We start from the raw sequence: 24,363 nt of genomic DNA, 5'->3' as shown, positions 1-24,363 counted from the left end.
CACCTTTTTCCTTGCTTTTGTAACCGCACAAAACACACAACGCTTCAAAAGCAAGAGAACTAATGCAGCAAGCAAGAGCATCGAAGTTGATCAAAACAAAAAACAAAAACATGAAGGAAAAAAAAAAAGCTTCGGAAATTATGGCCAAAAGCAACAAGATTTCTCGAGGGATATGGCGATCTCCTTAAACTGCTCTCATTTTGTTCTTTGAAAAACGTTTCCAAAGGCTACTCGTTGTTGATTAAATTCCACTTCATCAAAATGTACAACTCTATCAAATGTCAGAAAACGTTTATACTACATCCGATTCTCATGCTCCGAAGTTGACAGAACAGGAATCCAACAGGATGTCCATGGATGGAAAGCAAATGTCTCATGGCTCTGACAAAAAGAAGTGCATGAGCCATTAATCGATTGAGCAGAATTGGCTCCTCATTTTAGGGTATAATCGGTTGAACTAGTCTATTTTGAAATCAGTACTAGTTACAGTTGGATCCATGCAGAGGATGCAGTGGCAACTGCTAACGAGTGATATCATGTGTGTCTCCCTTAAAACGAGTGCCTCACATGACTCTTATTCTATGCCTTCTGCCCGTGAATTGTAACGTATTAACAAAATTATAAAAAAGAAACGTAAATTCAATTTGTTTTTAAAACTTAATCAGCTAATTATTAGTTGTAAACAGTGAATCACTCCCCTGCTTCGGCTATAAAATGGTCCTTCCTCACACCTCACAACCTCAAGCCGTCCAAACCTGCCCCATCACCACTCTCGCATGATCTCCCACCCTCCTCGCACTACCTTATCTTCGTTATAGTGCTCAAGTTGAGTTATTCTTTACTGTTTTTGAGGAGGAGGAGGAGGAGGAGGAACTGCGAGAGATGGCAGGCTTATCTTTACATCATCCTTGGGCTTTTACCTTTGGAATTCTAGGTATATACATTTATTCATATATATCGATCTTAATCTTCCTCATTGACAACACATAACTTGAGTTTGATCATTAACAGGTAACATCATTTCCTTCTTGGTATACCTAGCACCACTGTAAGTCCTATCAGCTAGCTCTCCTTTGTTCACTTCTTCTGTTAGTTCCAGTATATATTGAATTGATCAATGGCGTGCAGGCCTACGTTCTACAGAGTGTACAGGAAGAAATCCACAGAAGGATTTCAATCGGTGCCTTACGTGGTTGCTCTTTTCAGTGCCATGCTATGGATCTTCTACGCCCTCCTCAAAACCAACGCGTACCTTTTGATCACCATCAACTCCTTCGGCTGTGTTATCGAGACCATCTACGTCCTCCTCTACTTGTTCTACGCCACCAAGGATACAAAAGTAGTTCCTCAAACATTCTCATTTATCGTATATACGTAGACTACTGATCAAATTACAAATCGATTGCAGGTATACACTGTGAAACTTGTCGTGCTTTTGAACGTGGCCACCTTCGGCTTGATCCTTCTCTTGACTCTGCTTCTGGCAGAGGGCTCGAGAAGAGTTCAAATTCTAGGGTGGATCTGCGTTGGCTTCTCGATCAGCGTCTTCGCCGCTCCCCTCAGCATCATTGTCAGTATATTTACATGTTTTCTTTTGGAGAAATGAAATTAAGAAAATTTGTGACGTATGATTTACTGAAGAAAGAAGGGATGACACTTGCAGAGGCTCGTCGTCAGGACAAAGAGCGTGGAGTTCATGCCATTCTCGCTCTCCTTCTTCCTCACGCTGAGCGCCGTAGTCTGGTTCTCGTACGGTTTGTTGAGCAAGGACATCTACGTTGCGGTAATCTATTTAATTACTTATCAATAATTAAAACTGCAAACTGTTAATTAATTAGTTAATAAATACACACTTTTTCAGTTACCGAACGTCTTGGGGTTTATCTTCGGCATCCTTCAAATGGCGCTCTACCTAATCTACAAGGACACGAAGAAGGTCATCGAGCCGGTGCCAGAGCACGTCATAGCCATCGCCAAGCTCGGCGGCGCCGTGGAAATCTACACGATCGACTCTGCGCCGGCGACGGATGCCGGCGAGGCAGCGGGGCTAGCCGAGCAGGAGGAGGTTGATGAAAAGGAGAAGAAAGAGGTGAAGAAGCTTGAAGTCTGATGACTGAAGAAATAATGCTAAAGAACTACTGCTAATCCATATATAAACCGCCAATTGGGAAGCTGATGGGAAATGGTGTTGCGCTGCAGTACATGCACTTGCAGACGGACCAACATTAAGAAGCAAGAAAAAGAAACTCTGTCCTCTCATTTCTGTCATAAGATTTATCTACTAGATTATGAAAACTATGTTTGCTGGCTGCAGATGTTTCTCCTATAACATAATTATTTAGTTCCCATTCAACGCTTGATCGGTCAGTCGATCGATCGATCGATCGAGAGTTAGCGGAGGTGGCTGCCAAAACAGAGCTCACCGTACTTTTGCAGTGTTGCGTAGCTTTTTTCCACGAACGCCATCGTATTGTCGGATTGTGTTCTTCCTCCATGATTTTGTGACAAGAAAGTTGGTCAGTTAAGAAAGAGTAAGGATACGATGGTGTATGGCGTCAGGGACGTGATCTGATCTACAACTGCGTAGTTTCTGGTAATTTGTGTTGTAGTTATCTGATTGGTTGAGTATTGAATATAATACATTCTACCAGGTTTAAGAATAAAATAGACGGAAGAAAAGTGTGGCCAGATCTCCTGATAAAAAAAAACGGAACTAAGCTACGAAATACTTGTAATTATGAGAACAAAAGTGATCATAATTTAGTCACAATTTGTTACATGTTACGATCTCTCTTTAAATTTACTATCCTTAGATTATAGTTTAATTGGGGCAGGTGGTCGTAAGCTATACAGAGATCACTATGATGGACAAGTGACGAGGTTATCGGGCGCCAAGTGGGAGACAGTCTTCGGCCATCCATCCCCAATCCAAATTATAACTTGAAGGGAATAATGAATATAGAAACGGATCACAACTAATTACGATCGGATCGTAATCACGATCTAATCATAATTACAAATGGTTCATCTCCTGATCTATTTTTTTTAATGAACCAGAGGATCTAGTCTTAAGAAAAATACCAAAATAACAATTATAAAGTATTGTTAACTAGTAAATAGGGGTAAATATTGTTGGATATTGGGACTTTAAATGGACCAAAACGATTTTGAGGAAGGAAGCTATCAATTGTTGAAAGTCGTAATTGACTTCAAAATTGAAATTTACGATTCGCGTAGATAGATTTAGACTATTAATTTGCTCAAAACCGATTAAGGGTGAATGAGAAATTAATGTTTAAAGTCGGCCCAAAATAACATTTATTATTCATTAATAAAGTGCATGGGAGAATAGTCCCACATCGGAAATTCTCGATGTGTATTCTCTACTTATTAATGAAGATGTGTTAATGGAGTTAACACAAAAATAAAAGGACAGGTGCTCCCTTAGCCCAGGGCGAGCAGGTGCTCGCACCTGTGAGCCCGCCACCCGCCACGTGCGCAATGGGCGTTTTGTAGGCGCACTTTGCACCTTGGGATGAGACTTGATCTGAAGCATCGAATCAATGGATCCAGACCCGATGGCCGATGACAATAGGCGGGATTTGAGGATCACAACTCCTCAGATCTGATGGATGAGATTGAAGTGGGCTTGGAGAAGGGTTACAACCCTTCAGAATGGATGATCTAGATCGATCCAGCCCAAAGAAGTCTCGGAAGTCGGAGTGCTACGATTCCGAGACGTTCGTCGTCGTTGTATCTTGGGAACGAATTGCAACAATCCATTAAGCACCGTAGCGGAGTAATATCGTTTACGGAGATAGTGTCGAACACTAGCCTCGACGATCAATTTATATACTCCAGAAACTATCCGGGATAAACAAATATTAGACCCAACTCATAGATCCTATCAAAGTCCATAGTACAAAATATTAGTTAGAATTGGAGATTGTCATATTCGGATTTGAGTTGGAAGTTTTTGTGTTGGTTTAAATTCAGATAGTATTCTCGTTGACTCGAATTTAAGATATAAAAATTTTTTTGATTAAAAAGAATTTATTTTAAAAGTTAGATGTTTTAGGTATATAAATAGCCTAATGTTAATATAATAATAATGATGAAAATATTTAAATAAAAATGAAGAATTATAAAGGAATAATAAAAAAAGATTTTATGGATTCGATGGCCGATAACAATAGGCGGGATTTGAGGGTCACAATTCCTCAGATCTGATGGATGAGATTGAAGTGGGCTTGGAGAAGGGTTACAACCCTTCAGAATGGATGATCTAGATCGATCCAGCCTAAAGAACACATCCACTCACCCAAAGGACACTCAACCTCTTCTTTCAGTATAAATAGAACTCTCCAGATGATGGAATATGAACTCAATCCTCTCTTCTCTTCCTCAAGCATTCATCTCATCTTGTGCATTCAAGAGTCCAAGAAGTCTACTAGAAGGTTCGCTGGTCTCGGAAGTCGGAGTGCTACGATTCCGAGACGTTCGTCGTCGTTGTATCTTGGGAACGAATTGCAACAATCCATTAAGCACCGTAGCGGAGTAATATCGTTTACGGAGATAGTGTCGAACACTAGCCTCGACGATCAATTTATATACTCCAGAAACTATCCGGGATAAACAAATATTAGACCCAACTCATAGATCCTATCAAAGTCCATAGTACAAAATATTAGTTAGAATTGGAGATTGTCATATTCGGATTTGAGTTGGAAGTTTTTGTGTTGGTTTAAATTCAGATTGTATTCTCGTTGACTCGAATTTAAGATATAAAAATTTGTTTGATTAAAAAGAATTTATTTTAAAAGTTAGATGTTTTAGGTATATAAATAGCCTAATGTTAATATAATAATAATGATGAAAATATTTAAATAAAAATGAAGAATTATAAAGGAATAATAAAAAAAGATTTTATGGATTCGATGGCCGATAACAATAGGCGGGATTTGAGGGTCACAACTCCTCAGATCTGATGGATGAGATTGAAGTGGGTTTGGAGAAGGGTTACAACCCTTCAGAATGGATGATCTAGATCGATCCAGCCTAAAGAACACATCCACTCACCCAAAGGACACTCAACCTCTTCTTTCAGTATAAATAGAACTCTCCAGATGATGGAATATGAACTCAATCCTCTCTTCTCTTCCTCAAGCATTCATCTCATCTTGTGCATTCAAGAGTCCAAGAAGTCTACTAGAAGGTTCGCTGGTCTCGGAAGTCGGAGTGCTACGATTCCGAGACGTTCGTCGTCGTTGTATCTTGGGAACGAATTGCAACAATCCATTAAGCACCGTAGCGGAGTAATATCGTTTACGGAGATAATGTCGAACACTAGCCTCGACGATCAATTTATATACTCCAGAAACTATCCGGGATAAACAAATATTAGACCCAACTCATAGATCCTATCAAAGTCCATAGTACAAAATATTAGTTAGAATTGGAGATTGTCATATTCGGATTTGAGTTGGAAGTTTTTGTGTTGGTTTAAATTCAGATTGTATTCTCGTTGACTCGAATTTAAGATATAAAAATTTTTTTGATTAAAAAGAATTTATTTTAAAAGTTAGATGTTTTAGGTATATAAATAGCCTAATGTTAATATAATAATAATGATGAAAATATTTAAATAAAAATGAAGAATTATAAAGAAATAATAAAAAAAAGATTTTTTTTTAGTTGGTCGAATTATTCGAATTAGTCGGATTATTCGAGTTTAGATTTATGATTTTTAAATTGAGTTGGGGTTCAGATCATATTGGAGTTGAATTTATTTTTAATGTTTTTACTTTGACCCTATCTAAATTTATTTGAACCATTTGAATTGACACCCCTATTAGTGGTGATGTTTTGTTAGTTAAATAAATAGTTGTCTTGAATTTAATGGGTTGGCATTTGTGATTTGTGAACTATCAACCTCTCACTTACTAGGAGTAATACGCTTTTATTTATTTATTTATTTTTATTATTCTTTTATCTACTAGCAACAAACCTAACACAAATGCACACACAACTCATTTAAGGGAGAAGAAATAAGGGCCACTTGCACCTCGAACATGGTAGATCAAAAGGATTGAGTTCTCCAACTTCCTTCCTACTTGTATGTCTCTAAATATTATAATGTCTACCAGTGTTAAATAGTTAGAACTTAATAAAAATATATAAGAGGTACAATATTCATAAATTACTGCAACTATGGATGATATTTAGTAATGTTAGCTTATTGTTTTATGCATAGGATCAATGGTTAAAGAATCAATTTTATAGTTACATTGTATACATTTTTAAAAAAAAATAAATTGCCTTTAAAATGTTATTACTAATAATCTCTCACATATATTAATTTGATTTTTATGCATCTCTAAATTAATTTTCTTTAATAAAAAATTTTGGAAAAAGAAGAAAAGTCTAGGGAAACTATGCCTTTTGTTCTTTTAAAAAATAGATTATGAATTTGAAAAAAAAAGATCTAACGTGGAAAATAGTGACTTGTTAGTTGTTAGAATTAATTTGGAAATGGGAATATTAAAATCGATCTATGAATAAGTTGGGTGGAGTCGAGTTGAGTTGAGGGGAAGTATGGCTAGGGTTGAAGCGAAACGGGACGCCGTGCAGGATGACGGCGACGACGAGCGCCGGGGACAAAGCCTCTCACTTCGTCGTGCTCCCGTGCTGGTCACTTTTCCTGACGTTGCTCGCCGCAGATCCCAGAGCTTCCCCTCGCCTCTCAAGTTGGAGAACGAGGAGGACACCGAGGACATGAGCCCTCGCAACGTGTGGCAGGTGTTCCCTCCTCCTCCACATTTTCCCTTCTGTTCTTCATCTTTTTCTTATTTCCTGCCGATCTGTGTTCCCCGATTTTGGCGGTTCCTTGGAAGATAGGAAATTGATGATTAACCTGTTTATTGAGGATTTCTTTTAACTAAGTATGATATTTCTACCATCTTGAGCACTGGAAACGGCTTCTTCAGCTATGGCGTTCTTTACAAGAAAAAGCTAGTTTTCTGTCTTTCTTTCATGTAGGAAGCCTTCCGTTTGCAGTTAGGCATGTTTGGAACGTTTTACATATTCTAGATAATAATGGAGAATGCCTATGAATTAGATTGCTAAAATTTTGTTGTAGCATGGCGGATAATTAGAAGAGGGAGCTTCAAATCTTAAATTTGCATGACGTTGTAAATTATCTGCTTATAAGGTTCTGTAGTTTATAATGAGCCTAGGGTTTATTTAATATCCTTCATTGCAAATTTGATTATGATTCGATGGAAAATTTCTGTTTAGTGTTCTACTTGATTGACCAACTTTATATAGTGGTGATGGTCGTTGCCTTCAAGATAGCTCTGTTAGTTTATTGTATTTTTATTAGGTTATTATTTTGTCAAAATGCTACTGACACTAACCTTATTTGGAATATCCAAGATAGCTTTCTAGCCATAACAGTGGATCATAATGAAGCTCCTTCCTAGTGTAGCAACCACACTGTAGAAACTGCTCTCAGCTACTGGAGTTTCCTTTCAGCATTAGTTTTAACTTGAAGAATCATGATCTAAGAGATCAATTCCTGTTTACTATGTCTTCTTCAATATCAGCTTTTTCTGCCTTCTATGCAAACCAACAGACTCCTAACATAATTGAAACAACAACTTAGTTACCTAAATGTTCAGATCAGACTAGCTGGGGTATTACTATTTGGAATGAATAAACTCCTACAGACCATCATTTGTAACGAGAGATGAATGGGGAGATGTAACCTGATGGTAAGTTGGGCCAGTTACCAGCTGCAGTGCAAGTTAGGTTGAAAGGCAGAATTGGAGGTTGATATGGCAAAATGAGGGAAGAATACGATGAGAAAAAAATTTTATTAGTTAGGAGATAAAAGATGTGCATAACAATTTTACAAAGAGCAATGGCTAAGACTTGTATGGGTATCTGCATCCTTTCCACTTAAATTGGGGACTCAATAATCTGATACAACGTTCAGGTAGTGAAGTTGGATAGGCAAGTTTGTTTCCCTTAATTGTACATTATCTCACGGACCTGTATGCTATACTTATTCAACTGAGTACCTGCATGATTAGTTATTATTATTATAAGCTGAGTTGTGGTAAACAGGAAAAACTTTGATTGAGTTAGCTATGGCCATCTCAGGACTATTATAACTGTACTGAAGTTTTCATGACTCATTACTTCTTAGTTTTGCACCTAGGATCAAGTTTATTGTTCTTGTGATTGACAAACTAGCTCACTGTCTATGTGCAAGATCTTTTTCAAGAGTTCTGTTGAGATTAGCATTTGTTGATGCTAAACTGTGTTTTTTGGAATGAGAGTTTGTCAAGGTTACTTCTTAAACTTAACTATGAAGACAGACCCTGTAAACTAAAAAGTTAAGTGGTTACCATTTTTGACAACTAAATCTGGCCCTAGTAACGAATCCAATTAGGAAAAGGTTGCCTGAGATAACATCCACACGTTCAAAGGATATTCTATGGAATGATTAGAAGGGTATGATTTGATGATTAATAGTGTGAAAAGGAAGCAGTGACTTACGAAGATTGACAAGAAGATTCAGATTACCTAAATTTTAAGTATGGTAGGAAAAGATTTATTTAGCTCACTCCACATAAGCAAGACATTTCGTTAGTTGCAGCTATCTTTGACGAGAGGGTGTTCATCTTTCTTGATAGAAGAAAGTGACAAATCCCACCTGAGTGATGTTGGGGTTTGATCCCAAGTGTTTGTGTTGCATTACCGAGACCCTTATCTATTGAATGAGTTGGCATCTTCATGAAGCAGCAATATCCTCTTGTTTCACCTCATTGTAGAGGTTCCATGGCAAAATTGTAGCAAATTATGCAATTGGAGGTGCTTATCATGTAATTTTACAAATGTTCAAGTTTATATATGATGCAACATCCTGTATGTGAAAAAATAACTGATATATACTGTGTAAATTTGACAGTTCTATTTTTGTACTCGTTATTAACTTTAGTCTATGGACATAACATTGAAACGCAAAGATAAAAGATGTCTTGAAAGTAGGATAGTGGAGTAGTTGTCAATGTTTAATATATTCCATCATTTGGCTTAGCACACTACTAAATGACAATATGAATGGAAATTTGCATATTACAAATTAGAATAGGAAGATTGAGAAGTTTGCTATTTTCTCAGTTTTCCTCATTTTCTCATGTTTTTGATGAGTAAATACGACACAGAATCCCCAGTACATGATATATATCAATGTACTTTTTTTTCCCCTAATAGATGACATTTATTCCTTCTAAGCTAACTCTCTGAATTTCAAACAGAAAATGTTGGAAGCTTTGAGAAAAAAAAAAGCAGCAATATCTGCTTCATTCAAAGCGATCAGGGAAAGTTAATGGCAATGATTATCTTCATCCAATAAATTCTATCTGCTACAATAGAATTTATTTAAATCTGTCACATTTCCCATTCTGATTGAGATTCATTGTCGTAGCCATTCTTTTCATTTTTGTGGTCCAATATTTGATCATCGTATCCTTTTGGCATGTTGGAAGATGTTTCTCTCTACACTATTAATTTGGACCTTACCTTACCATTTGTCAAGATTGAATGCCTTTTTGATGCGCTTAACTTTCTTGTGTCATTATCATATGCCAATTTAGGATGTCTGAAAGTTGAAGTATTTGCATCTATGTTTTGTCAGTGTCACTGCCAAATCAAAAGTCAGTACCGGTTTATATACATATGTATTCATATGATGACTAATTAGTGAAGCACACGAGTGACTTGCCCTGCTTTCCTTTTACCTTCGATGCACCATGCAGTGAACTTTTTTTCTAGAATTTATACTAGTGCGGGGTAACATGCTCATTATTGAAGATTCTTTGATGGCAAACTGGCTGGTTTCAAACTTCTATTCAGAAAAAAAAAATCCCTTAATTTCTTGCTCAGATTGCTGGATGTATGATTGTTGTTATTGTTATTATGATTTATTTAGTTATTTGTTTCACTTCAGCTTTGTCTTATCTATTTATTTATTCTCATTCAGGTTTATGCTCTTGGAGGATTCATGATCGTAAGGTGGTTGTGGGCTCGTTGGAGGGAGAGGAGCAATAGAGGCATACCAAATGAAGATTAAGGATGTTAAACTAAATACAGAGTGAAGTTTGTTTCGTTTCAGTTTGTTTAAGAAATGCACAATTGTTGAATGCCTCTACTATTTGACCGAATGCTTCATTGGAGCTTAGAAAACCTTTAAGTTGGTTTAATTCTCTTTCTTTTCGAGCAATCTACAAAGTTAAAGATAATGTGATGCAGAATGAAACCTTAATTCCTTGTAGCAGTAGAAATGTTGCTCCAGTTGAAAAATAAAAATTGACGATAAAAAATAAATGCAAGGGTGCCTCTTTTTATTATTTATTTTTTTATTTTTGATCTTTTGGGAATTTTTACAGAGCCCATGGAAAATGTGGGACACCTGGCGCGCCTTATTTCTGTTCTAGGTTTTGTGGGAAGCGTAACCCCTTGGCCCTCGGCGGCCTTCCCCCTGCCCAACCTTTTTGTTTGCTGTCCTCGAAACGGTTCCCTCTAATCTGCAAGCCATGGCGAAGGGAGACGATATGGTGAGGCGGCGGAAGAATAAAACCAACCGTAAGCGCGCTCGCAACAGTGAATCCGCTGTCTCCGCCCGCGTCGCCGCCATCATCGCTGCAAAGCGACGCCGCAAGGACGGGAAGCGCCGCACCTGCGAGGTTCGCGCTTCCTCTGTTTAACTAAAATTTTGTCTGTTTTTTTCTTCTTCTTTAGACACCGTGTGCCTCTTCGCAGGGGATGTGCTATAGCCTCCCGACTCCGGATGACCCCTTCAACGATTTCCATGGAAAGAAGTCGAAGAAGACGCAGCGGGAGCCCGACACGAAGAAGTCGCATCCCGTCACTGGAACTGAGGGAAAAAAGAAGCAGAATTCTGATGCGCCTGCTATGGTGGACCAACCTGATAACGATTGCTCCGGTGGAAGCAATGCCTGGGACTCCAACTATGGTTCTCTATCCAAGTTCCTTATCCTGTGCTTGAATGCCATACAGGATGCATGGAAGGAGCAAGAAGAGGGGTGTAGCGGGAGTTCTGATGGGTCTCTTTTGGCCTTCGACTGGGGAGTTGAATTCTGGAAGCGTTGCTCCTCCGGTTCACACATTATTGAAAGCAGTGGGGCTTGTGCTTGCAAAAAGAAACTTGCTTGGTTGGTATCTACAGCTTCTGATATTATTACAAGAAAGGAGAAGCAAGGGAATGTTATCGCTAGCCCTTTCCTCCTCTTCCTCGTGCCTACAAAGGAGAAAGCTATGCAGGTTGTCTTCTTCTGCCTATTTAATAGTCTGTCGGACGTTATTTTTCCCTTGTTAATTAGTTTATTATTATAAGCCGATTTTCCTGTCTTATTTCAATCGTATTATTATTCAGGTAAGGTCAATCTGCAAGCCATTTAAATCTCTGGGAATACACACAGTAAGCTTGCATCCAAGTACTCCGCTGGATCACCAGGTCCATGGGTAAGTAATTTATTGCGCTTTAATTCTTGTTGATGATCACTTGTGTCCATTAGATTAGATCCATAAAAGATGTGATATATTCAGTATGATTTAGTTGATTAAATAAAGTTAATAGAAATTGGAAAGACCTTTTATCTTGGAAAATAATGATACGAAAAACTACTAAAGCAAACCTTACATTAAGCAAGTTTCAAGATGTAGCTTATGATTATTTATGATTTGATTGGCTATGTACATCTTTTATAGGTTTTACAATTCAAATAGCCCTTTTGAAGGTCAAGTCACATGAAAGCTGAGTGGTAACCTCAAGAAAGAAATAAAATTGAATATCACAGAAAAATAAAGAGAGAATTGGTAGATGAGAGGTTTTGAGGGAATGCCTTAGTTTTGTTGCCATGTTAAAAAATTTGATTGACGTTCCATAATTCTAAAAACTTAACCTTTTGATTGACCTTCCATAATTCTAAAAACTTAACCTTTTCATGCAGAGGTTAGACTTATAGTAATTGAAAGGTAGAAGATCTCCAAAATTTTGAGGTCTAGTTTGTTGATAAATATATTGATGAGTGGAATGGTGAAGATTTGGATGGATTGAGAGATGGGAAATTAATCCAATCTCGACTCAATTCACTCTTCGTGGAGTTGTACGTCTGACACCAAGAGAAGTTATAGGCAATTTATCTTAAATATTATTGAATATGCTGCACCAACTCAGGGCTTCAATGACCTTTGAATATTTGTGTTCAGTTTGTTTTGAAGAATAAAATAGTCATAGAAGAAATAGAGATAAAAGATGGAATCTCATACTCATAGAAGACACTTGAGATAAAGATGAATCTCTGCTTCATGTTTTTGAAAACTTTACGATATGGAGGTTTAACATTGAGAGAGACTTGGATTGTGAGGTTGGAAATCAATCTTGACAGGGTTTCAACCACTCGCCATAGGTTCATACATTTAATACTAAGAGAATCTAGGCTCAATATCTTTCTATTGCCTATGTGATGCACACACTTCAATAATCTTAAGTTCATATTCCATTCATTTCAAAGCATTAGATTAGTTATACAAAAAAATTCAAAAATATTATGCAGGTTGATATAAGGGGATATTGAACATGAACCAAAATAATCAATGTCAGCCGCAATGCAAAATACATCAGTTATCTAAGCAATTTTCATGTAATTAATATCTAAATCATTATAATTCGCAAGTGTTTAAGTTAACACTCACAAGTCAAAAGTTATATACAGGGTAGCCTTGGGTTTAAACCCTTTGGTGTAATCTAAACTTATTCAAAGAAATCACATACAGTTTTCTAACTACAATATGTGCCACCATATCTTCTGAGAAATCAGACCCTTAGTCAAACAAAAGGTACATAGGGATATAAATGAGTCTTTGCTTAATATTTTTCATGGCAAGACATGGAAGTTCAACTCATTGAGTTACTTATAGAGATCTCTGTCCAATTTAACACACTCTTTCTTTATGCTCACTTACATTCCACAATATTTCACATTCCTGTGCTATCTGCATTCTGATTAATCATCCCATGTTAACTTCGATTATTAGCAATAAAATGCCTAACAATATTAAGTTCAGTACTAGGTACAAAGAAATGACTGTAGTATAGGTATGAATTTGTGTGAAACACATGGGGTCACTCAATTTGGTTGAAGATATTACATTTTGGCTTTCTTTCTGTAGTTGAGGAACTTAATTATGCTTCCATGCGTCTAGTCCATAATGTTTTTCAGCAGTCACCTCTTCCTCTGTATTTATTAGCAGGATGTTGTTTTTTTTTTTATAAAACTTGTTTTTTATTCTACTACAGTTTAAAAGGTTGTGAACCTGAGTTCCTTGTATCTACTCCTGAGAGGTTACTTGAGCTTGTTTCCCTAAAGGCTATTGACATTTCTGGTGTATCATTACTGGTAAGTACATTGTCTTTTAATCCTTTCATGTATAAGTGAATTGTTTAATTTATTGAGTGCAGTGATTTATCTCTAGCTCTCATACATACTGTGCCGATGAGTTTTATTTATTTATTTATTTATTTATTTTTATAATTTTCATGATATTACTATTTTCCAATAAACGGTGCTTATCATTTGGGTATTTTATAGGTACTTGATGAACTTGGAACCTTTTTAGACCTTGGCCTTCTGGATAAAATTAGTTCTGTGAGAGAAAGTGTAACTGGTCACCCTCAAGTAGTAATCTTCTGTGGCAGCAGCAGTGAAGCTTCTGCGTCAATTGCTCAAAATCTACTTACTGGGCCAGTTAATAAAATCTGTAAGAAGGATAGTACATCAGATTAAAATGCATTTTTGTCCCAGCATGAACTGAAAAGAACTGAGCGAATACAATAGGTACATTTTATTTTCTGTGCCAATTTTTTTTCAGTACCATAGCTATTATCAGAACCTATTTTTATTTTCATTACCATTATATCTTTTCTTTCTATTTCCCATCAGTTTTCTTGTTGTGATACAACCTAACAATATTATGTTGAAAGGATAGACACTTGGGTGGCGCTTGGTTTAGAGGTTTGGGAATGAGGGAATGGATTCATTCCCAAACCTTGTGTTTGGTTGATGGGAATGAAATCAAGATTTTGGAATGAAACCCAAAAATTTGGGTATGGATGAAACCCACCCCCTCCCTTGAGTTTTGATGGAATGGGAATAAAAATTAAGTTTTGGACGAAAATACCCTTAGTATATTTGTTCAATTTTTCTTTTATTTCACTCTCTCTCCTTGTTCTCTCTCATCATACTTTCTCTTTCCTCATTCTATCATCATATTTTCCCTCTCATCATACTTTCTCTCTCCTTATTCTCTCTCATCACACATTCCCTATCATTTTTTCTCTGTATTCTCTCTCATCACACACACTCTCTCATATTTTCTCTCTTCATTCTCTCATTTTTTCATCATACTCTCTCTCATCATTCTTTCTCTCTCTTCAATCTCTCTTACCATACTCTCTCCATATTTTATCTCATCACACTTTCTCTCTCTTCATTCTCTTTCATCACACACCCTCTTCTCATTCTCTCTCATCACACATTCTCTACTATTTTCTCTCTTCATTCTCTCCTCATTTTTTCATCATACTTTCTCTCCTCAATCTCTCTTACCATACTCTCTCTCTCCATATTTTCCCTCATCACACTATCTCTCTCTTCATTCTCTTCCATCACACTCTCTCTCCTCATTTTCTCTAATCATACTTTCCCTCTCTTCATTTTTTCCCATCACACTTTCTCTCTCATCACATTTTCTCATCATACTTTCTCTTCTCAATCTCTCATTTTCTCTCATCACACTTTCTCTCTCTTAATTTTTTCCCATCACTTTCTCTCTCAACACACTTTTTCTCTTCTCAATCTTTCCTATCATGCTCTCTCTCCTCATTTTCTCTCATCACACTTTTCCTCTCTTCATTTTTTCCCATAACACTTTCTCTCTCATCATTCTCTCTCATCATATGTTTCTCTCACATTCAACTTTATCTTTCATCTAATTTTTTCTCTTATTTTCCTCTAAGGGTAAAAAAGGAAATTTAAGTTCATTCCGATTGAAAATATTCAACTAACCAAATATTATTTTTAGGAATGATACCTGATCCGGTGTTAAGAAGAGGGGGCCCCGCTTTAAGGAGGGTCCTTGGTAAGGTCAATCCAAAGGTAAGCCGATCGGGTAACGGCCTGGTTGTCCCGACCGGCTGGTCCGAGCGGAACTAAAGATAACCCGGCCAGGGGCTTGGGTTTCCGACGCAAGGAATCGAGTGGCCGAGCGGAAGAACCGCCCGGCCGAGGCAGGGAAGGGAGGCAGAGGCTGAGCGATTAGACCGCCTGGCCGTTTCACAGGGAAACAGGGGAAAAGGTGTTCAAGCACTAGAGGTCTTCTAAGCCAGGCCGGTACATATGTCCGGTCGGAAGAAGAGCTTCAGCCGGACGGGTGAGCTCTCGGCTCGGGAGGAAGAAGCCCACATGCTCCATGGCTAGGTATTATTTATATTCATGAGGAGAAAGGTTTAACTGTCCCATCAGGGGAATGGTCTAAACTGTAGGAGTATGGCCTCAGACATGCTCCCCTGACAGGACCGTACCGCGGCCTCAGACATGCTCCCCTGACAGGACCATACCGCGGTATGGCCCAGGGCATGTGGACTTCCCGATGTAGGTGCTTGGTGTTCCTTGGGTGCTCTATATAAGACCTCTCATTTCTTCATCGGAGGGACGCCAGTCTTCATCCTGCAGCCACCTTCTTCATCTGTCCCCTTGCCTGACTTGAGCGTCGGAGGGTCGTCGTCGGGGATCTCCCCGGCCCGACTTCTATGCAGGTTCGCCGGAGATTCGTGCGACTGGGAGGAGACCTACGTCATCGACTAGGAGAGCGCCATGTTCCCAGCGTCCGTTGGTTCAGCGATTCGGACAGGATCAATTTGGCGCCGTCTGTGGGAACGCTCCTGCATCCGATCGGAAACAATGGACGAGGCTGGACGACCGCACACGAGAATGCTCTCCACGAAGGAGCCCGACGCTCTAATCAAGGCAAGAGCAGCTAAGCTCATGAAGCAACGGAAAGAGAATGCGCAAGCCGAGCGGCTGAGCAACAAGCGACATCAGCCTCCGAGGGCCGAGCGGAAGCATCGACTGCCACAGTCCCATTTCCCTCAAAAGCAGATACTTCGTCTCCCGAATTCAACTTATAGCAAACCCCTCTTCGGGAACCTCAAGAGCGGGAGTTTGATGTCAAGCGATGAATTGACCACATAGGAGGAAGATGGGTGGACGGGCCGTCGAGCGGATTGGGATTTGGATCAACCATGAAGCGCACATTATCTCCAGCCTTTCCAGGGCAGGGTGAAAGGTGCGCCAATATAATGTATGCTGTGTATTTTCTGGTTGGCTGTATATTCGAAATGTAGGAAGCAAAATGTTAAAAAACGCAATTGGCATTATCGGCCGAGCGGCCTATCTTCATGGTGTATAAGATCCGAGCCACCGACTCAATAAAGAAGGCCCCCGAGCCGATCGGCCGGGAGGTTTGTATCCGAGCTGGGAGCTCGAGAGCGAAGGCCCCCGAGCCGATCGGCCGGGAGGTTTATATCCGAGCTGGGAGATCGAGAGCGAAGGCCCCCGAGCCGATCGGCCGGGAGGTTTGTATCCGAGCTGGGAGCTCGAGAGCGAGGCCCCCGAGCCGATCGGCCGGGAGGTTTATATCCGAGCTGGGAGCTCGAGAAAGAAGGCCCCCGAGCCGATCGGCCGGGAGGTTTATATCCGAGCTGGGAGCTCGAGAAAGAAGGCCCCCGAGTCGATCGGCCGGGAGGTTTGTATCCGAGCTGGGAGCTCGAGAGCGAAGGCCCCCGAGCCGATCGGCCGGGAGGTTTATATCTGAGCTGGGAGCTCGAGAAAGAAGGCCCCCGAGCCGATCGGCCGGGAGGTTTATATCCGAGCTGGGAGATCGAGAGCGAAGGCCCCCGAGCCGATCGGCCGGGAGGTTTGTATCCGAGCTGAGAGTTCGAGAGCGAAGGCCCCCGAGCCGATCGGCCGGGAGGGTTATATATTTAAACTCGTAAGCGAATGACCCGTGCTATTCGGTCGGGCATAAATATTGTTCGAGCGCGGGATATGATACGAAGGCCAAGGTCGCTCGGCCTGGTAAGGAGTTAGCCTTAAAACGCCGTCGAGCTCCGACGTTAAAGATCTAGAGCCGCGCCGACCGGCTATAAATATCCGCGCCGTCGAGCTCCGACGTTAAATATCGAGAGACGAGCCGGCGTCTATAAACGTCCGAGCGGAAGACCGACGAGCTCCGTCGTTAAAGATCGAGAGCCGCGCCGACAGGCTATAAATATCCGCGCCGTCGAGCTCCGACGTTAAATATCGAGAGACGAGCCGGCGTCTATAAACGTCCGAGCGGAAGACCGACGAGCTCCGTCGTTAAAGATCGAGAGCCGCGCCGACCGGCTATAAATACCCGCGCCGTCGAGCTCCGACGTTAAAGATCGAGAGCCGCGCCGACCGGCTATAAATATCCGCGCCGTCGAGCTCCGACGTTAAATATCGAGAGACGAGCCGGCGTCTATAAACGTCCGAGCGGAAGACCGACGAGCTCCGTCGTTAAAGATCAAGAGCCGCGCCGACCGGCTATAAATACCCCACTCCGACGAGCCCCGTCGTTAAAGATCGAGAGTCGAACCCGCGACTGTGAACTTACTGGACGGAACTAAGGACGCCAAATAACGAGCGTTCGCAAGTACTAAATTGATTAAGTCCGATCGGCCATCGGTTTGCCAATACTTCGCATTCACTGAATGCAAACAGTATAGCCAAGCGCTAAACGATTTCGAGGAAAACGAGTCAATTGATTAACTTGATCGGTCGTCTAGTGGGAAACACGTGGAGCTTAACTGACTCTACGAATAAGCACCAAACAGACAGAAGAGGGCAATGAAGGGCAAACAAAAATAGAAGCAAAGGAACACAATTATGCCGAACGGCACGTACAAAAATTTTACATCCGCCGAGCGGATAAAATACAGAAAGTACTTGGAAGAACTCGCCTCACTCCGGGTCCTCAAAATTAAAAAAAGGCGTCCGGGATATCGTCAATCATAGCCGCCAGATCTGAAGGGGGAATGCTCAGGTCAGCAGGAAGGTGCCCCCCCTTCTTCAAGTACGCCATGGTGACCTTGACCGCCTCGACAAAAGTTGAGGAGACGTTGCCGCCGAACTTTTCGCCGAATCGCTCCGAGCGGAGGTATTCTTGGCGCGCTGCTGCTAGGCGACTCGGCTCTGCCTCCTTATATTTTTTGAGTATCGCCCGGGAAGCGATTAAGGAATCTTGGACTGCCTTCAAGTCCACCTCAGCCTTTGTGCGTTCTGCCGAACGGCCCTCCCGCTCGACGTTCAGCTGGGCCTCCAGATCCTTGGATCGCTGATCTAGCGCACGGACATCTATTTTCATCTTGTCCAGATTAGCGATCGCTTGCTTCTTCCGGGCAGTAGCGCGTTTGGCGTCCGCTTCGCGCTTCTTGACTTGGCCCTCGAGCCGAGCCACCTCCGCAGTCAGATCGGAGACCTTCTTCTGCTCAGCCTCGAAAGCCTGCTTTTCCTTCTCGGCCGAAGGACCTCCGGTGGCTTGGAGTTTCGCCAGGAGATCCTCTAGCTCAGCCAACCGGTGGCTGATAGCGATCTGCTCGGCCCAGCGCTGCATAAGAAATAACGAGTTAAGATACAAAGTGGTATTATTAAGGGAGAATAAGGAATTTACCCCGGTCGCCTGTTGCATATTACTGTCCCCGAGCTGCTTCGGAGTCATGAGAGCTGCCCGAACCTGGGCATCCTCGAAGATCTTGGCTAGCGGACCCTTCAGAGTTATCTCGTGGACAGGGCTCGAAGGTTGGTCAGCAGCCAACAAGTATTCCTTCGAGGGAAGTCGGAGGGTAATCTTGAGGGTCGGACGGTCGGCCAGCTCTTCCTCGGTGGCGGTAGCCTGGCCCGAGGACTCGCCTATAGGGGAAATCTCACCTAAGCGTCGTAGGCGACGGCGAGTCCTCCGAGGAGAGTCAGTGGGCTCTACTTCAAAAGCCGTTGATGTTCCGACCTGCGCCGGGGTTCTGTCCGGGGAGAGGACCTCCACGGACGCGGTAGCCTTGCCCTTCTGAGTGGGCCGTGGGGTAAAGTCCCTTGGGCGTTTCCGCCGAGTATTTAGGGTGGCGGCATCAGCCTAATGGACACTCAGCTCGGCCGGAGCTGAAGAGACAGGGTCTACTTCTACCTCCGCTGAGGCGGACTGAGTGACCTCCAGCTCAGGAGCGGATTGCGCTCCCCCTTCTCCTTCGGCTGCCGGGCGCGCTGGGATAAGGCCCCGCGCGGCAAGCTCTTTTTTAGTGGCCGCTTCAATTTCCACAGCCCTCAGTTTTAGGCTCTCAGTAGCCTTCGCGCGCCACATAACTTCGGCTGCAGGAGAAAAAATTAAATCAGTTAGATAAAAAGGTAAAAAGAGTGAAAAAGGTGCTTACACATCCTGCAGGGAAGGCTAGCTCGGACGGGAGAAAGACCGAAGATATACAATACGCCCTCGAGGAGCAACTTGTCAATCTTGTACCGCTGACCGGATAAGCGGCTGGCTGCATGGAGGAACGCCGGGCTGCTCCTATATCTTCCGAGCTCCGGCTGAGTCGGTACGGTGATCTGCCATTGGGTTCGGAAGGCAGGCCGCTCGGGAAGGCGCATATAGAAGAAGTGCTCCTTCCAATGCTTGTTGGAACTCGGCATGTCTTGGAACAAAACAAAACCTACTCTAGTTTGAAAAATAAAAGTACCCAACTCGGACTGTTTGGGATAGAAGAAGAAGTGAAAGATTGCTGGGTCCAGAGGAATATTGTTCAGTTTGAAGAGGATGATCACCCCGCTCAGCAGCCTAAAGGAGTTCGGCACAAGCTGGCCAAGCGGAATACGGAAGTAGTTGCAAGCTAATAAAATAAAGGGATGAGGGGGAAACCTAAGGCCGCCCAGGAACTGGTCCCAGAAGAAGCAAATAGTGCCGGGCGGCGGTTCATGAGGACGACCGGTCGGGGAGGGTATCTCGATTTTATGGTCGTCCGGGATCCCGTACGTCCGAACAAGACGCCGAGCGTCCTCCTCATCAAACCGACTCTCCATGGTCGTATACCATGGACCGTGAACGTTGGTAGCGGGTTCGGAAGAGCTCGCCATCTCGGAAAGACAAAAGGACAGCAAGAAATCGAAGGAATGGGAACGAAAGAGAGGCAAAATGAGTAGGGAAGACCTAGTAAACGAAGAAAGAAGGCTCACTGAGAAGGAGACGGGCGGAAAAGATCACCGGTGAGATGGTAGCCGCCGAAAAACAGGAACTGGATCGCCGGAGGCCGCAGCAGCAGAAGAGGCAGAAGGACAAAGCACGAGCAAGCGTGCGGCAGAGGAGGGGGACTGAGGCTTTATACGGCCGAGGCCGGTCGGCCTCCGCCGTCCGATCCAGGTCACGAGAAACAAGGACGCCATCGGGCCGTCCATTTCAAACGATGGCGTCCCATCATAAGTAACGCCGCCACCACGCAATGGTCGACGCGTGGCGCTGAGCGATTCGGCGCATTTAATGTGCACCATACCACGCACGCGCAGCCTTAATGGAATGGATTGCCGCCGTTCCCGAGGAGATTCGGACAGGCGGCAACGACGGCAGGCCGCATGAGTCACATCTGAGCGAGCGCCGAACGGCTGAATTCGGCGTACACACCGAGCGGCCTGTAGAATACTTTTAAAACAAAAGGCGACGAGCACCCGCTCGGACACACAGTCCAGTCAGTCGGACTTAAGTGCCTCCTTCGACTAGACTTGAAGGGGAGGCAAGTGATCCGGTGTTAAGAAGAGGGGGCCCCGCTTTAAGGAGGGTCCTTGGTAAGGTCAATCCAAAGGTAAGCCGATCGGGTAACGGCCTGGTTGACCGACCGGCTGGTCCGAGCGGAACTAAAGATAACCCGGCCAGGGGCTTGGGTTTCCGACGCAAGGAATCGAGTGGCCGAGCGGAAGAACCGCCCGGCCGAGGCAGGGAAGGGAGGCAGAGGCTGAGTGATTAGACCGCCTGGCCGTTCCACAGGGAAACAGGGGAAAAGGTGTTCAAGCACTAGAGGTCTTCTAAGCCAGGCCGGCACATATGTCCGGTCGGAAGAAGAGCTTCAGCCGGGCGGGTGAGCTCTCGGCTCGGGAGGAAGAAGCCCACATGCTCCATGGCTAGGTATTATTTATATTCATGAGGAGAAAGGTTTAACCGTCCCATCAGGGGAATGGTCTAAACTGTAGGAGTATGGCCTCAGACATGCTCCCCTGACAGGACCGTACCGCGGCCTCAGACATGCTCCCTTGACAGGACCGTACCGCGGCCTCAGACATGCTCCCCTGATAGGACCATACCGCGGTATGGCCCAGGGCATGTGGACTTCCCGATGTAGGTGCTTGGTGTTCCTTGGGTGCTCTATATAAGACCTCTCATTTCTTCATCGGAGGTACGCCAGTCTTCATCCTGCAGCCACCTTCTTCATCTGTCCCCTTGCCTGACTTGAGCGTCGGAGGGTCGTCGCCGGGGATCTCCCCGGCCCGACTTCTGTGCAGGTTCGCCGGAGATTCGTGCGACCAGGAGGAGACCTACGTCATCGACTAGGAGAGCGACATGTGCCCAGCGTCCGTTGGTTCAGCGATTCGGACAGGATCAATACCCAAGCTCATACCCATTCTCATTCCACAATACTATGATACTCATTCTCATTCCGATTCCTAGGAGAGAACTAAATGTCACCTTAATCAGACAACATAACATGAGAGTTCCTCATAAACTTTGAGATGCGATTTTGATTGCATGTTATCTTATAAATTGCTTATCATCCTTCCCTCATTGTCAGATGCACTTTATCATTCTTTTTCTTTGTCATATATCATCGTGCCTCACATGTGTTTGACTATACTTGTTTCCTCCATCTCATAACTCCAAGAAGTGACAAACTTTCTCTTAGATGTATCGTATGTACTTATCTTGGCTACTTTTGTATGTAGAAGGTTATCATGCTATTCTCTTGAGTCAACTATGTGTCTTCTTCTCTACCTATGTAACCTTCTATGAGTCCATCTCACCATCTTCTTTGAAGTCTATAATGGAGGTATCATCTTCCCCTATAAACATATCACCGCCAACAGGTCCAACATCTCGACCATTGGGAACTTAAGGCGAATGGTCAAGATCATATCATGATCATTCCTTAAAACTCTTTCGCCCTTCCAGCACCATCCAGAGTCTCAGATCCAGCCTTTGATTTGGGCATTCCTCTTGCAAGTCATAAATGCACATCTACTTTCTCCACATATTCCTTATGTTTCTCTATCACTTAGTTATTCTGCTTTTCTTCTTTAGTTTCACATTCTATTCTGAGACTATGATAATGGCACATTTTTTTAATCAATAGTAGAGGGTAGATAAGATAAGGACTTAATATTTTTATGATGCTTGAGATCTGCTAGCCCTTTCTTATGATAAATCTAGAGTTAGCTGTAAGTGGGTGTTTAGGGGCTAAAGGCTCAATTGGTGGCCAGCGGATACACTCATGTTTATGGTCCCGACTATACTGGCACTTCTCTAGTGAATAAGTTGTGTAAATTGTTTTTTTTTTTTTGGTTGATTGTCATGTACCAGTATCCATTACTAGCTAGGTATCATGGGGTGACTTAATAGAGGCATACATAGTACAACCTCCTTGTGGTGCTGAAAGGGAAATGATTTTGTGTTTAAACCAAATTTCTGTATGGGCCAAAACAATTTTTTAGTGTAAAATTTTTTAAATTCAACTATATTCTTCTTTATCTTAGATTATTTGAAGTGCTTCAAACCACTTTAACTCTTAGTATGCTGAGTGTTAACCTTTTTTATCATTTATGTGGATAATATAGTTATTACTCCTGAAAGAATACAATGAAATTTTAAACCATGGGTCCAAGAGTCTTGGAGTACTTGCTTGTTGTCTCAGGTTAGAACTTGCCTTCTGTTGTTTATTAGGACTTAGAATTCCAAACAGGAAATGATTTCCTTATTGCAATCTTTGTTCATAATATTTAGTGAATCTGCTGTTAATACATTTTACTTCTTCTTGTTCATATATATATATTATTTTTTTTGCAGCAGAATGATTTAGGGTTATCTTTAGTGAGCAAGAGAGGGTAGAATGGAAGATCCCAGGCTATTTGCTAGCATCGTCTTTGTGCCTCTTTCTACCACAATCCTTTGTTCCGGCGCAGAAGCCCTGCATAGTTTTAGTTACTGGAAACTTCCCTCTTTATGACTCTTAATTTTTGGCGGCTTCAGATGCGAACAAACTGTATGGAACACACATCTCATTATTTTGTTGCTGTTCTTGGATTTTCTTTTTTGGTTTCCTGCAACATTAATTTTTTAGATAAATTATATGCATACACTCTCCCGACAAGTTACTATCCATTTCTTTTTGCATTTCCAAATGTTGTAACGTCTTGCATAGTTGCATCTATGCATTTTGTTGATATTTGCTAACGATGGATCATGGAACCTGTGGTTCCTAAGGGGGAAACACATAGATCGGGAAAATGATGCATTTATTAGGAATTTATGGTGCATTGTCCAGGTGTCCATAGTAAGGGGGAGATGCCCTCATGGGTTGGGCATTTGGTATTTGTATGAGTATTTGCTATAATAGATTTTGAGGTCAATTTTTAGTAGATATGAAAATATCTTATTGTATGTCTGATTTCTCCCATGCAAAGGACTGATGAGCTAGGGCAAATATCCTCCGTGGATTTATCCTTTTCAAAGTGGTTGGCGCCATGACTTATCTTTCGTTGCATAGTAAGGGCGAGATCATAGTTGGACTAATGGACTGTTTGATGCAACCCACGCACAACCACTTTATTGCTTCTTAATTATAGCCGACAGGTTTTGTGGGATGATAATTATTTCAATCTTAAAATCGGTAGCATTGAGAATGATTAATGATATAATGTGTCGAGGTCATGATTCTCCTATAATTTATCAAATTCATCTAAAACGTCTTGCATAATTGTTCGAGCATTGTTTAGATTCGCCACTAAATAGTTCCACGAATCAAATTCATTTAAAATATCATTCACGTATATGTTTTTTTAATCAACCCGTTCAGTCCATCTGACATGTGAAGCCAACTGCCAGTGATTTTGATGGTTTAACTTCCGGTTTGATTTTCAACATATTGCTTTCCACAGTTGCCGCATAATTTCC

The 24,363-nt window shown here is 42.0% G+C and overlaps 2 protein-coding genes across 3 annotated transcripts in view; both read left to right on the top strand.

Annotated features, from left to right (window-relative positions):
* The window catches only part of LOC122052736, a 59,390-nt gene extending 35,832 nt beyond the window's left edge, over positions 1-23,558 (top strand). The window contains exons 2-7 of one of the 2 annotated variants that reach the window (XM_042614416.1): positions 10,049-10,751; positions 10,828-11,349; positions 11,462-11,550; positions 13,388-13,487; positions 13,680-13,925; positions 23,260-23,558. In XM_042614416.1, the coding sequence (XP_042470350.1) occupies positions 10,602-10,751; positions 10,828-11,349; positions 11,462-11,550; positions 13,388-13,487; positions 13,680-13,874 (1,056 nt within the window). In that variant the 5' untranslated portion in view covers positions 10,049-10,601 and the 3' untranslated portion in view covers positions 13,875-13,925; positions 23,260-23,558. Of the gene's footprint in view, positions 1-10,048; positions 10,752-10,827; positions 11,350-11,461; positions 11,551-13,387; positions 13,488-13,679; positions 13,926-23,256 lie in introns of both variants that reach the window. The other variant, XM_042614417.1, reaches the window with a different exon arrangement.
* LOC122052737 (bidirectional sugar transporter SWEET14-like) lies at positions 762-2,259 on the top strand. The gene is made up of 6 exons (XM_042614418.1): positions 762-934; positions 1,012-1,048; positions 1,129-1,339; positions 1,409-1,570; positions 1,664-1,783; positions 1,862-2,259. Exons 1-6 carry the CDS (start codon positions 883-885, stop codon positions 2,108-2,110), a joined length of 831 nt encoding a protein of 276 aa, XP_042470352.1. The 5' UTR covers positions 762-882; the 3' UTR covers positions 2,111-2,259.
* Positions 23,559-24,363: the final 805 nt, after the last annotated feature.

The sequence above is a fragment of the Zingiber officinale genome, chromosome 3A (assembly GCF_018446385.1).
Source record: "Zingiber officinale cultivar Zhangliang chromosome 3A, Zo_v1.1, whole genome shotgun sequence".
In the NCBI taxonomy this organism is placed as follows: Eukaryota; Viridiplantae; Streptophyta; class Magnoliopsida; order Zingiberales; family Zingiberaceae; genus Zingiber; species Zingiber officinale.
The sequence above is the reverse complement of the archived record's forward strand: the minus strand, read 5'-3'. Positions and strand labels throughout refer to the sequence as shown.

Excerpts from the sequence above, each read along its gene's own strand:
- LOC122052737 (XM_042614418.1), top strand. The coding sequence starts at position 883 with ATGGCAGGCTTATCTTTACATCATCCTTGGGCTTTTACCTTTGGAATT. Across the intron at positions 935-1,011 it reads TTTTACCTTTGGAATTCTAG|GTAACATCATTTCCTTCTTG; the intron begins GTATATACATTT and ends GATCATTAACAG. Across the intron at positions 1,784-1,861 it reads GCAAGGACATCTACGTTGCG|TTACCGAACGTCTTGGGGTT; the intron begins GTAATCTATTTA and ends ACACTTTTTCAG.